Here is a 12,983-nt window from a genome sequence, read left to right as displayed (position 1 = left end):
TTATTGACTATATGATTTGTTTATTCCATGTGTGTTGTATATGTCAAACTGCTATGCTTTATCTTGGACAGGTCACAGTTGCAAATGAGAAGTTGTTCTCAACTAGCCTACCTGGTTAAATAAAGGATAAATAAAAAAAACCTGAAAGGCCGCTCTGCAAGGAAAAAGCCACTGCTCTAAAACCGCCATAAAAAAAGCCAGACTACGGTTTGCATCTGCACATGGGGACAAAGATTGTACTTTTTGGAGAAATGTCCTCTGGTCTGATGAAACAAAAATATAACTGTTTGGCCATAATGATCATCGTTATGTTTGGAGGGAAAAAGGGGAGGCTTGCAAGCCGAAGAACACCATTCCAACCGTGAAGCATGAGGGTGGCAGCATCATGTTGTGGAGGTGCTTTGCTGCACTTCACAAAATAGATGGCTACATGAGGAATGAAAATGATATGGCTATATTGAAGCAACATCTCAAGACATCAGTCAGGAAGTTAAAGCTTGGTCGGGTCTTCTAAATGGACAATGACCCCAAGCTCCAGTTCCAAAGTTGTGGCAAAATGGCTTAAGGACAACAAAGTCAAGGTGTTGGCCATCACAAAGCCCTGACCTCAGTCCTATAGAACATTTGTGGGCAGAACTGAAAAAGCGTGTGTGAGCAAGGAGGCCTACAAACCTGACTCGGTTACACCAGCTCTGTCAGGAGAAATGGGCCAAAATTCACCCAATTTATTGTGGGAAGCTTGTGGAAGGCTACCCACAACGTTTGACCCAATTTGAATAGTGTAAAGGCAATGCTACCGAATACTTAATGAGTCCATTTGAACTTCTGACCCACTGGGAATTTGATGAAAGAAATAAAAGCTGAAATATATCATTCTCTCTAATATTTTTCTGACATTTTACATTGTTAAAATAAAGTGGTGATCCTAACGGACCTAAGACTGGGAATTTTACGAGGATGAAATGTCAGGAATTGTGAAAAACTGAGTTTAATTGTATTTGGCTAAGGTGTATGTGAAGTTACTACTTCGACTGTATCCCCCATTAGCCAATGAGACAATGCTCGCTGTGCTTCATGCCGCATTGGCTGTGTGTGTTTGTGCGGCAGGAGTGCTCCCTGGTGGTGTCACAGGCTCTGAGGTCGACCAGTGATTGACTGACTAACTGACTGTGTTTTCTTTCATTAAAACGGAGCACTCGAGTGTGCTGTATCCAACCTGTTATCCACTCCAGTGTGGTTTGTTATTCCCTCCCACGTTAAGGGTTGTTTTTGTTGTATTCATACTATGTGGATATAAACAGTAGTACAGATTAGCAGAGACAGGACGTGGAGAGGTCTGTCATGTCAGCCGTCTATCAGGATAGATCAGTGACCATGTTTTTCCTTCGTCTCCAGGGAGAACCTCTCAGTGTGTGGCTCCCGCTGGTGGCTTCGCAGCGTCCTGCTCAACATTCTCCTCTTCCTCATCCTCTTCTTCCTCACCACTCCCGCCATCATTGTCAACACCATGGACAAGTTCAACGTCACCCGGCCTGTGGACAGCCTGAGGGTCAGAGTTCATTCCTGAATTACAGTGCTTGAATGGTCCTAATGGGGTGATGGTGCTGTACAAAAGCAAATAAACTCAGTATTTCCAGAATGAACTCATGAGGTTTTGGTTTCTCCCCATAGAGCCCGATCATCACTCAGTTCTTCCCTACTCTATTGCTCTGGGCATTCTCTGTCCTGCTGCCCTTCATAGTCTATTACTCAGCCTTCTTCGAGTCTCACTGGACCAGGTAGAGTATTGCACTGCTTGCAGGCCCCAGCAGATACTGCTCAACCCAAGGCCCACTTCTGTCCCTGAAAAGACAAAACACTGTATTCATATTCCTCAGACCCTCTTCACTTGTTTTTGTCTGTCTTCTCGACACAATTACACACCTCTCACTGTTCTCTCACTGTTCTCTCTCTGTCTCACTGTGTGTGCTCTGTTTGCCTGCGTTACTTCTCTAGTCAGGTTGTCGTAATGACATGCAAAGTGGTCGCGATACACTGAGGAGCAGAATAGCTCTGCATCCTGGAGGAGACAACCTCACACTGCACCTATGAGCACTGTCTCTTTACATAACCACCCACCCATATATTGTGAAGGACTTCATGCAAATCAATGTTTACTGTTATTGTGGAAGGCTCTGCTCGTGGTAATGAGCCCACTAAGTTGTTTGCATTCGAAACGGAATCATTAAATATGTGAGATGTTGCTTTTTGAATGTCGCGTGTGAGTGAGTGCGATTGTGTTTGTGTGAGCTTCTGTCATTAGTGTCTCCTGAAAGTATTTCATTTTCTAACATGTACTACATGTCCAAAATATGTGTTGTGATGTCCAAAACATGTCCTCTGTTGTGATGTGGTCCATGTTGTGGGGTCCTCAGATCCAGTGAGAACCAGATCACGATGCACAAGTGCTTTGTACTGTTGGTGTTCATGGTGATCATCCTGCCCTCGCTGGGTCTCTCCAGGTATGAATATAGGAACGTACATGCTGACGTGTAACAGACCACTTATTGTTCACTGCTATGATCATCACAGAGACTGTGTATGATCCAGGATCCTGTGCTTCTGCTCTAATGTACCTGTGCTTCTTTCCTCTCCTTTTGCCCTACTCTAGTCTGGATCTGTTCTTCAGGTGGCTGTTTGATGTCAACTTCCTGGAAGAAAAGGATGTTAAATTGGAGTAAGTGAAACTGTCCAGGCCTCTACTGCTATGGTACCATCTGCGTAGCTCGCTCTGACAGAACTGCCATGGCAAACACACTTCTAAGATATGTCTCCTCTGTGTACAGGTGTGTGTTCCTGCCTGATAACGGCGCGTTCTTTGTAAACTACGTGATCACGTCCAGCCTGATCGGCACGGCCATGGAGCTGCTGCGTATCCCAGCTCTGATGGTGTATGCTCTGCGTCTCTGTTTGGCCAAGCCCGGGGCCGAGCGCATCCACGTCAAACGGGTGACAGGAGCAGTATTTGACTGTAGTATTTGTGTGCATCTTTGATTTATCAAATAACCTTTTTTTTATCTCCAGAGCCAGGCCTATGAGTTCCAGTTTGGTCTGGAGTACGCATGGACCATGTGCATCTATGCTGTTAGCATGACTTACAGTATCACCTGTCCCATCATCATGCCCTTTGGTGAGTGCGTGTGTGTGTAGGCTAAAGAAGCACGCTTGTCTTTGCTTCTCACATCCTTCCTTCCTATGTGTGTGTTTTGTGTGTCTCCTTCCTGTGTGTGTGTCTCCTTCCTGTGTGTGTGCTCAGTGGAAACCTCGCTCCTGCTACTGTAACCTTGGTCACCTCTGCTGCCAGCCTGGTGCAGACTGTGAAGTGTATGTGCTGTAGTTCCAGACGCTCAGGCACAGCGAGTTGTGAGCCAGACGCCCACTCCACTTCTGCCGCTACTCTCCTCTATTTACTGCCGCTACTCTTCTCTATTTACTGCCGCTACTCTCCTTTATTTACTGCCGCTACTCTCCTTTGTTTACTGCCGCTACTCTCCTCTGTTTACTGCCGCTACTCTCCTTTATTTACTGCCGCTACTCTCCTTTATTTACTGCCGCTACTCTCCTTTATTTACTGCCGCTACTCTCCTTTGTTTACTGCCGCTACTCTCCTCTGTTTACTGCCGCTACTCTCCTTTATTTACTGCCGCTACTCTCCTTTATTTACTGCCGCTACTCTCCTTTGTTTACTGCCGCTACTCTCCTTGTTTACTGCCGCTACTCTCCTTTATTTACTGCCCTCCTTTACTGCTCTCTTTATTTACTGCCGCTACTCTCCTTTATTTACTGCCGCTACTCTCCTTTATTTACTGCCGCTACTCTCCTTTATTTACTGCCGCTACTCTCCTTTATTTACTGCCGCTACTCTCCTTTATTTACTGCCGCTACTCTCCTTTGTTTACGGCCGCTACTCTCCTTTGTTTACTGCCGCTACTCTCCTTTATTTACTGCCGCTACTCTCCTTTTATTTACTGCCGCTACTCTCCTTTATTTACTGCCGCTACTCTCCTTTATTTACTGCCGCTACTCTCCTTTATTTACTGCCGCTACTCTCCTTTATTTACTGCCGCTACTCTCCTTTATTTACTGCCGCTACTCTCCTTTATTTACTGCCGCTTTATTTACTCTCCTTTATTTACTGCCGCTACTCTCCTTTGTTTACTGCTCCTTTTTATTTACTGCCGCTACTCTCCTTTATTTACTGCTGCTACTCTCCTTTATTTACTGCCGCTACTCTCCTTTATTTACTGCCGCTACTCTCCTTTATTTACTTTACTGCTGCCGCTACTCTCCTTTATTTACTGCCGCTACTCTCCTTTATTTACTGCCGCTACTCTCCTTTATTTACTGCCGCTACTCTCCTTTATTTACTGCCGCTACTCTCCTTTATTTACTGCCGCTACTCTCCTTTATTTACTGCCGCTACTCTCCTTTATTTACTGCCGCTACTCTCCTTTATTTACTGCCGCTACTCTCCTTTATTTACTGCCGCTACTCTCCTTTATTTACTGCCGCTACTCTCCTTTGTTTACTGCCGCTACTCTCCTTTATTTACTGCCGCTACTCTCCTTTATTTACTGCCGCTACTCTCCTTTATTTACTGCCGCTACTCTCCTTTGTTTACTGCCGCTACTCTCCTTTATTTACTGCCGCTACTCTCCTTTATTTACTGCCGCTACTCTCCTTTATTTACTGTTTACTCTCCTTTATTTACTGCCGCTACTCTCCTTTATTTACTGCCGCTACTCTCCTTTATTTACTGCCGCTACTCTCCTTTATTTACTGCCGCTACTCTCCTTTATTTACTGCCGCTACTCTCCTTTATTTACTGCCGCTACTCTCCTTTATTTACTGCCGCTACTCTCCTTTATTTACTGCCGCTACTCTCCTTTATTTACTGCCGCTACTCTCCTTTATTTACTGCCGCTACTCTCCTTTATTTACTGCCGCTACTCTCCTTTATTTACTGCCGCTACTCTCCTTTATTTACTGCCGCTACTCTCCTTTATTTACTGCCGCTACTCTCCTTTATTTACTGCCGCTACTCTCCTTTATTTACTGCCGCTACTCTCCTTTATTTACTGCCGCTACTCTCCTTTATTTACTGCCGCTACTCTCCTTTATTTACTGCCGCTACTCTCCTTTATTTACTGCCGCTACTCTCCTTTGTTTACTGCCGCTACTCTCCTCTGTTTACTGCCGCTACTCTCCTTTATTTACGGCCGCTACTCTCCTTTATTTACTGCCGCTACTCTCCTCTGTTTACTGCCGCTACTCTCCTTTATTTACTGCCGCTACTCTCCTTTATTTACTGCCGCTACTCTCCTTTATTTACTGCCGCTACTCTCCTTTATTTACTGCCGCTACTCTCCTTTATTTACTGCCGCTACTCTCCTTTATTTACTGCCGCTACTCTCCTTTATTTATGGCCGCTACTCTCCTCTGTTTACTGCCGCTACTCTCCTTTATTTACTGCCGCTACTCTCCTTTATTTACGGCCGCTACTCTCCTTTATTTACTGCCGCTACTCTCCTTTATTTACTGCCGCTACTCTCCTTTATTTACTGCCGCTACTCTCCTTTATTTACTGCCGCTACTCTCCTTTATTTACTGCCGCTACTCTCCTTTATTTACTGCCGCTACTCTCCTTTATTTACTGCCGCTACTCTCCTTTATTTACTGCCGCTACTCTCCTTTATTTACTGCCGCTACTCTCCTTTATTTACTGCTCTCCTTTATTTACTGCCGCTACTCTCCTTTATTTACTGCCGCTACTCTCCTTTATTTACTGCCGCTACTCTCCTTTATTTACTGCCGCTACTCTCCTTTATTTACTGCCGCTACTCTCCTTTATTTACTGCCGCTACTCTCCTTTATTTACTGCCGCTACTCTCCTTTATTTACTGCCGCTACTCTCCTTTGTTTACTGCCGCTACTCTCCTCTGTTTACTGCCGCTACTCTCCTTTATTTACGGACGCTACTCTCCTTTATTTACTGCCGCTACTCTCCTCTGTTTACTGCCGCTACTCTCCTTTATTTACTGCCGCTACTCTCCTTTATTTACTGCCGCTACTCTCCTTTATTTACTGCCGCTACTCTCCTTTATTTACTGCCGCTACTCTCCTTTGTTTACTGCCGCTACTCTCCTTTATTTACTGCCGCTACTCTCCTTTGTTTACTGCCGCTACTCTCCTTTATTTACTGCCACTACTCTCCTTTGTTTACTGCCGCTACTCTCCTTTATTTACTGCCGCTACTCTCCTTTATTTACTGCCGCTACTCTCCTTTATTTACTGCCGCTACTCTCCTTTATTTACTGCCGCTACTCTCCTTTATTTACTGCCGCTACTCTCCTTTATTTACTGCCGCTACTCTCCTTTATTTACTGCCGCTACTCTCCTTTATTTACTGCCGCTACTCTCCTTTATTTACTGCCGCTACTCTCCTTTATTTACTGCCGCTACTCTCCTTTATTTACTGCCGCTACTCTCCTTTATTTACTGCCGCTACTCTCCTTTATTTACTGCCGCTACTCTCCTTTATTTACTGCTGCTACTCTCCTTTATTTACTGCCGCTACTCTCCTTTATTTACTGCCGCTACTCTCCTTTATTTACTGCCGCTACTCTCCTTTATTTACTGCCGCTACTCTCCTTTATTTACTGCCGCTACTCTCCTTTGTTTACTGCCGCTACTCTCCTTTGTTTACTGCCGCTACTCTCCTTTATTTACTGCCGCTACTCTCCTCTGTTTACTGCCGCTACTCTCCTTTGTTTACTGCCGCTACTCTCCTTTATTTACTGCCGCTACTCTCCTTTATTTACTGCCGCTACTCTCCTTTATTTACTGCCGCTACTCTCCTTTATTTACTGCCGCTACTCTCCTTTATTTACTGCCGCTACTCTCCTTTGTTTACTGCCGCTACTCTCCTTTATTTACTGCCGCTACTCTCCTTTATTTACTGCCGCTACTCTCCTTTATTTACGGCCACTACTCTCCTCTGTTTACTGCCGCTACTCTCCTTTATTTACTGCCGCTACTCTCCTTTATTTACTGCCGCTACTCTCCTTTATTTACTGCCGCTACTCTCCTTTATTTACTGCCGCTACTCTCCTTTATTTACTGCCGCTACTCTCCTTTATTTACTGCCGCTACTCTCCTTTATTTACTGCCGCTACTCTCCTTTATTTACTGCCGCTACTCTCCTTTATTTACTGCTGCTACTCTCCAGGCCTTGACACCTGCCTTCCACATTGTACCAGGCCTGGGCCCTGCTGCATGCTGTCTTTAACCTGTTATTCATTCTGTAGCCCTGAGTTGGGGTCAATTCCATCTAAATTCTAGTAAATTCCGAAGTCAGCCGACAGGAATGGGAGTGTAATTGACCTCAACTATGCTTTAGACTGAAGTTAACACTTTACAATAGGTGATTGGCTGCATATGTCCTCATCAGTCAGCTCGGTGTATGTCTGTCTCTCAGGGCTGCTCTACCTGATCCTGAAACACATGGTGGACCGTTACAACATCTACTATGCCTACGTGCCCACCAACCTCAACCAGCGCATCCACACTGCAGCCATCAGCCAGGTCATCGTGGCGCCCATCCTCTGCATGTTCTGGCTCCTGTTCTTCTCTGTGCTCAGGCTGGGTACTTCCTGGTTCATGTTACCATAGCCTATCAAACAGACCGATACATGTGGGTTACCCACTGATAGTCAGACATAGCTTAGTGAGTCGTCATATATGGTGATGTGGTCTTGATTGTGGTTCTTCTCTTGTGCTCCAGGCCCAATGCGTCCCATCACCCTCTTCACATTTGTGTCGCTGCTCTCCTGCCTTGTCTTCTCCCTCTTCAGCTTATGCCTTAGGAAACAGCCTGACAAGTCATCAAGCTACCAGGTCAGAGATAGTATGAACAATGGGACATAGTGCTGTACTGGTGTTATTGCTAGCACAGCCTTAGTTTTTGACAAACTCTATGTAATGTAATTTATTAAGCCTAAGTACCTCGACCTTGGGCTATGTCTTTATGAGATGTGGTATTTAAGCATCTGCTGTCGCAGTGCAGCTATGCTCTTTAGATAAATCCCTATAACTTCAGTGTGAGATTATTATTGACACCCCCCCCCTCCCCCTCCCCCCCCGGTGGGTGTAGAGTACTGGCCCTCAATGTCTTAATTATCACTGTCCCAATGTGTTTCAGATGTTTGACCAGATGTCTGCTGACCAGCCAGCAGAAGGGGCCTTCACTGATGCAGAGAGAAGCTCCACCCCCCTCCTCCACCCCCTCCAATGTACCTGCCTTCATTCACACCACTCTCAATCCCTGTACAATAAGCTCATAACTAGTATATATGTATGAGTCATTTCAGTTTTAGTAATTAGTAACTTCTTTCTCTGTGTCTCTCCCCTCAGCTGTTTGTGGCATCTGTGTTGCTGGAGCCGGAGTTAGGCCTGACCCCCATGCCCTCCCCAGCTCACCAGAGCTACGGGACTATGGCCAGCTCCCAGGACAGAGAGGAGCAAGAGGAGGAGGAAGACCAGGTTGAGACTGTCGAGACAGAGCTCCAGGACCCTCCTAACCCCTATTACTCCAGCCCCCTCATGGACAGCCCAGTGTGCTACCAGTGACTCACCCCCCTCCCTAACCTCCATACCGTCTCCTATTTGTAAGAGAGAAAGATGTTTTTTTAAAACCCTTGTTTTACCCTCTTCCACATCCAAGCCACTCTGACTCTACAATGTTTGTGAGGGACCCTTTTGGATATTGTGTTTGGAGGTTCTTTGGAACCAAAGGCTGAAATAGGTTCTTCCCCAGCCCAGTGGAGGGGATGTGGGGGCTTCATCTTAAATAAACAATACTGAGGATACTTCAAACAAAAGTGCATCTGTAGTTTTCTGACTACTTCATGTCTCCCTTTTTCCCCCTCTATAAGTGAATGAACTTTACCATACTGTATGTGACCTGACTGGGAGTGACTGTGTAGTGAAGGACACTATCTTTGTGTACCACTGGGAAAGGAGTAGGGATGAATTTCACCAGTTCAGTGGGTTTTAACCCAACGACCCTACTAGACAGAATGGTCTTGGCTCTGGGGGATCTGGCTCTAGTGTGGTAGAGCTCTGCGAGGCAGGGCTGCGGGTCGGGATCAAGCCATCTGCAGTGGGAGAACAGGACAGACGGAGGGAAGGCAGAGTGGAACTCCGAGCTCTAACACCCTATGGAGGGGAAGGGACAACGGGTCTGATACGATTGCATTTATTGTCAAGGTTCTTGTTTTTGCTCTTCTGTACTGTCAGTTGTATGTGATATTATTGTGCTGAGGGGCGGACTGTGTGTATTGTTTAATAATTTATATATAGTGCCATCCCTTTTTATTAATGTTTATCAATGACTGTTATTATGAGAACATCATAGTTGTGTTCAGTAGGAGGAAATGGGAGAAAAGATTTCAGAACAGAAAACAAAAAGGAGTACTCTTATTGGACAAGTTCAGGGAGCACCTGAAGTCCTCAATTTTTAGAACATTATCTCCAATTGACTTGGGTTTTAAAACGTTGTGCGTAAAGGTCCGGCCGCAAAAATAGTCTTGAAAAGATACTAGTAGTACCCTATTGCATCATGGTTTCAGTAGTCCAAACCAGTCGTCCGCTCCACTGCATGTTGCGAACATATACATTGTAATACTCCATGTCCACCCATCAAACTAAAGACTCGGCTGACCTCACTGTTTGATTCAATCATACAGTAACCTTTGCTAGTTTTGTATTGCGAGTGTTTTGCTGCTCGGGTGAGAGGTTTCCATGCCAAACTAAATGGAAACTGATTGAGTTTTGTCATTGTGCTCTCTTGCTGTGCCTTGAAGAAAAACTCACTATGTTGCATGGACTGAACTGAAGAGTAAGTCGCTCTGGATAAGAGCGTCTGCTAAATGACTTAAATGTAAATGTAAATGTAAGAGCAGGGAAAAGCGGGAGACCGATTCAAACAAACACTCATATGTGCACATTCTGGCCATAGTTCTATCCAACGCAAATGATAGCTATTATCGTACTACCTACTTTGTGTGAGCAGCCATCTTCCTGTGTACTGTGTGTCATACAGTTCCTTCAACCAATAGACAAGCAGCAGACCTGGGTTCAATAAAGTACATGCATATAAGTCTTTAGTAAAAGTTGTATTTTCTGAGTTTTGAATATTTTCTAATGTAGCTGAATGTTACTATCTTTTCTTGAAGTATTAGAAAGTATATTCTAATAGTTTCCTATAAATAGCCTACTTTTTTGACATGCTTATTTCCAAATACATTTATTAAAAATTAAAAATAAATGTACCCTAAAGGACAAGGTTCGAATGCATGGAGTATTTAAATGCACTTGTCTGTGTATTTGAGGATTTTCAAGTACATGCCAATAGTTCCAAATACATTCAAATATTGAACTACTTATTTTCAATGAAAACACATCGACATACTTGCTTCAAAATGTCTTTGAAAGTAATTGAAATAGTCTTTGAACCCAGGTCTGTCGAGCAGTGTGCTACACAAACCACCGAGCTAATGATGTTGACTCATTATGTGCAGACTATTTGCTAGTCTGATGGGGTTTTTCAATGGAAGCATTTGGATTGTGGCTTTAAGGTGCCTTGTTGTCGGTGTCTTTGCAGTTTCTAACTGCTGTATTCTGTGATCATATATTCAAGCTCTTTGTCGATGATATAATGGGATTTGAACATTGATTCTCTGGTGTCTTTTCCCTTCCTATGAGTTGATTATAAGCTGTAGTTACAGTACCAGTCAAAAGTTTGGATACACCTACTCATTCAAGGGTTTTTCTATATTTTTTTTACTATTTTCTACATTGTAGAATAATAGTGAAGACATTAAAACTATGGAATCATGTAGTAACCATAAAAGTGTTCTTCAAAGTAGCCACCCTTTGCCTTGATGATAGGTTTGCACACTCTTGGCATTCTCTCAGCCAGCTTCATGGGGAATGCTTTTCCAACAGTCTTGAAGGAGTTCCCATATATGCTGAGCACTTGTTGGCTGCTTTTCCTTCACTCTGCAGTCCATCTCATCCCAAACCATCTGAATTGGGTTGAGGTCTTGTGATTGTGGAGGCCAGGTCATCTGATGCAGAACTCCCATCACTCTCCTTCTTGGTCAAATAGCCCTTAAACAAACTGGAGGTATGTTAGGTCATTGTCCTCTTAAAAAAAAAAAATGATAGTCCCACTAAGCGCAAACCAGTGGGTTGGCATATCGCTGCAGAATGCTGTGGTAGCCATGCTGGTTTAATTGTGCCTAAAATTCTAAATAAATCAGTGTCACCAGCAAAGCACCCCCACACCATCACACCACCACCTCCATGCATCACGGTGGTTACCACATGACATCAAGGCAAAGGGTGGCTTCTTTGAAGAATCTCAAATATAAAATATATTTGGATTTGTTTAACACTTTTGATTGGTTACTACATGATTCCATTTGTGTTATTTCACAGTTATAATGTCTTCACTATTATTTTACAATGTAGAAAATAGTTTAAAAAAATATAGAATCAAAGTTATTTGTTTGATTTGAGGGGGGAATAGAATTGTGTTTTATGAACAAATGTTAAGCATAACAAGAAACCAACCTTTTGGCCACACACAAACTGTGTAGGCCTAGGCTACCATCAAATCAAATCAAATGTATTTATATAGCCCTTCGTACATCAGCTGATATCTCAAAGTGCTGTACAGAAACCCAGCCTAAAACCCCAAACAGCAAGCAATGCAGGTGTAGAAGCACGGTGGCTAGGGAAAACTCCCTAGGAACCTAGGAAGAAAGCTAGAGAGGAACCAGGCTATGTGGGGTGGCCAGTCCTCTTCTGGCTGTGCCGGGTGGAGATTGTAACAGAACCAAGATGTTCAAATGTTCATAAATGACCAGCATGGTCAAATAATAATAATCACAGGCAGAACAGTTGAAACTGGAGCAGCAGCACGGCCAGGTGGACTGGGGACAGCAAGGAGTCATCATGTCAGGTAGTCCTGAGGCATGGTCCTAGGGCTCAGGTCCTCTGAGAGAGAGAAAGAAAGAGAGAATTAGAGAGAGCATACTTCAATTCACACAGGACACCGGATAGGACATGAGAAGTACTCCAGATATAACAAACTGACCCTAGCCCCCCGACACATAAACTACTTCAGCATAAATACTGGAGGCTGAGACAGGAGGGGTCAGGAGACACTGTGGCTCCATCCGAGGACACCCCCGGAAAGGGCCAAACAGGAAGGATATAACCCCTTTGCCAAAGCACAGCCCCCACACCACTAGAGGGCTATCTTCGACCACTAACTTACCATCCTGAGACAAGGCCGAATATAGACCACAAAGATCTCCGCCACGGCACAACCCAAGGGGGGGGGGGTGCCAACCCAGAAAGGAAGATCACATCAGTGACCCAACCCACTCAAGTGACACACCCCTCCTAGGGACGGTATGAAAGAGCCCTAGTAAGCCAGTGACTCAGCCCCTGTAATAGGGTTAGAGGCAGAGAATCCCAGTGGAAAGAGGGGAACCGGCCAGGCAGAGACAGCAAGGGCGGTTCGTTGCTCCAGAGCCTTTCCGTTCACCTTCACACTCCTGGGCCAGACTACACTCAATCATATGACCCACTGAATAGATGAGTCTTCAGTAAAGACTTAAAGGTTGAGACCGAGTTTGCGTCTCTCACATGGGTAATAATAATATAATAATAATATATGCCATTTAGCAGACGCTTTTATCCAAAGCAACTTACAGTCATGTGTGCATACATTCTACGTATGGGTGGTCCCGGGGATCGAACCCACTACCCTGGCGTTACAAGCGCCATGCTCTACCAACTGAGCTACAGAAGGACCATAGGCAGACCATTCCATAAAAATGGAGCTCTATAGGAGAAAGCCCTTCCTCCAG

The 12,983-nt window shown here is 44.6% G+C and overlaps 1 protein-coding gene across 5 annotated transcripts in view; it reads left to right on the top strand.

Annotated features, from left to right (window-relative positions):
- tmem63c (transmembrane protein 63C) overlaps window positions 1–10,926 on the top strand; it is a 59,935-nt gene extending 49,009 nt beyond the window's left edge. For 4 of the 5 annotated variants that reach the window (XM_046366882.1, XM_046366884.1, XM_046366883.1 and 1 more), the window contains 10 exons: window positions 1,396–1,549; window positions 1,672–1,778; window positions 2,415–2,501; window positions 2,651–2,716; window positions 2,826–2,988; window positions 3,064–3,169; window positions 7,517–7,684; window positions 7,823–7,935; window positions 8,240–8,330; window positions 8,452–10,926. In XM_046366882.1, coding sequence (XP_046222838.1) covers window positions 1,396–1,549; window positions 1,672–1,778; window positions 2,415–2,501; window positions 2,651–2,716; window positions 2,826–2,988; window positions 3,064–3,169; window positions 7,517–7,684; window positions 7,823–7,935; window positions 8,240–8,330; window positions 8,452–8,585 — 1,189 coding nt within the window. In that variant the 3' untranslated portion in view covers window positions 8,586–10,926. The remainder of the gene's footprint in view (window positions 1–1,395; window positions 1,550–1,671; window positions 1,779–2,414; window positions 2,502–2,650; window positions 2,717–2,825; window positions 2,989–3,063; window positions 3,170–7,516; window positions 7,685–7,822; window positions 7,936–8,239; window positions 8,331–8,451) is intronic. The other variant, XM_046366886.1, reaches the window with a different exon arrangement.
- Window positions 10,927–12,983: the final 2,057 nt, after the last annotated feature.

The sequence above is a fragment of the Oncorhynchus gorbuscha genome, linkage group LG10, assembly GCF_021184085.1.
Source record: "Oncorhynchus gorbuscha isolate QuinsamMale2020 ecotype Even-year linkage group LG10, OgorEven_v1.0, whole genome shotgun sequence".
NCBI classification, from domain to species: domain Eukaryota; kingdom Metazoa; phylum Chordata; class Actinopteri; order Salmoniformes; family Salmonidae; genus Oncorhynchus; species Oncorhynchus gorbuscha.
The sequence above is the reverse complement of the archived record's forward strand: the minus strand, read 5'-3'. Positions and strand labels throughout refer to the sequence as shown.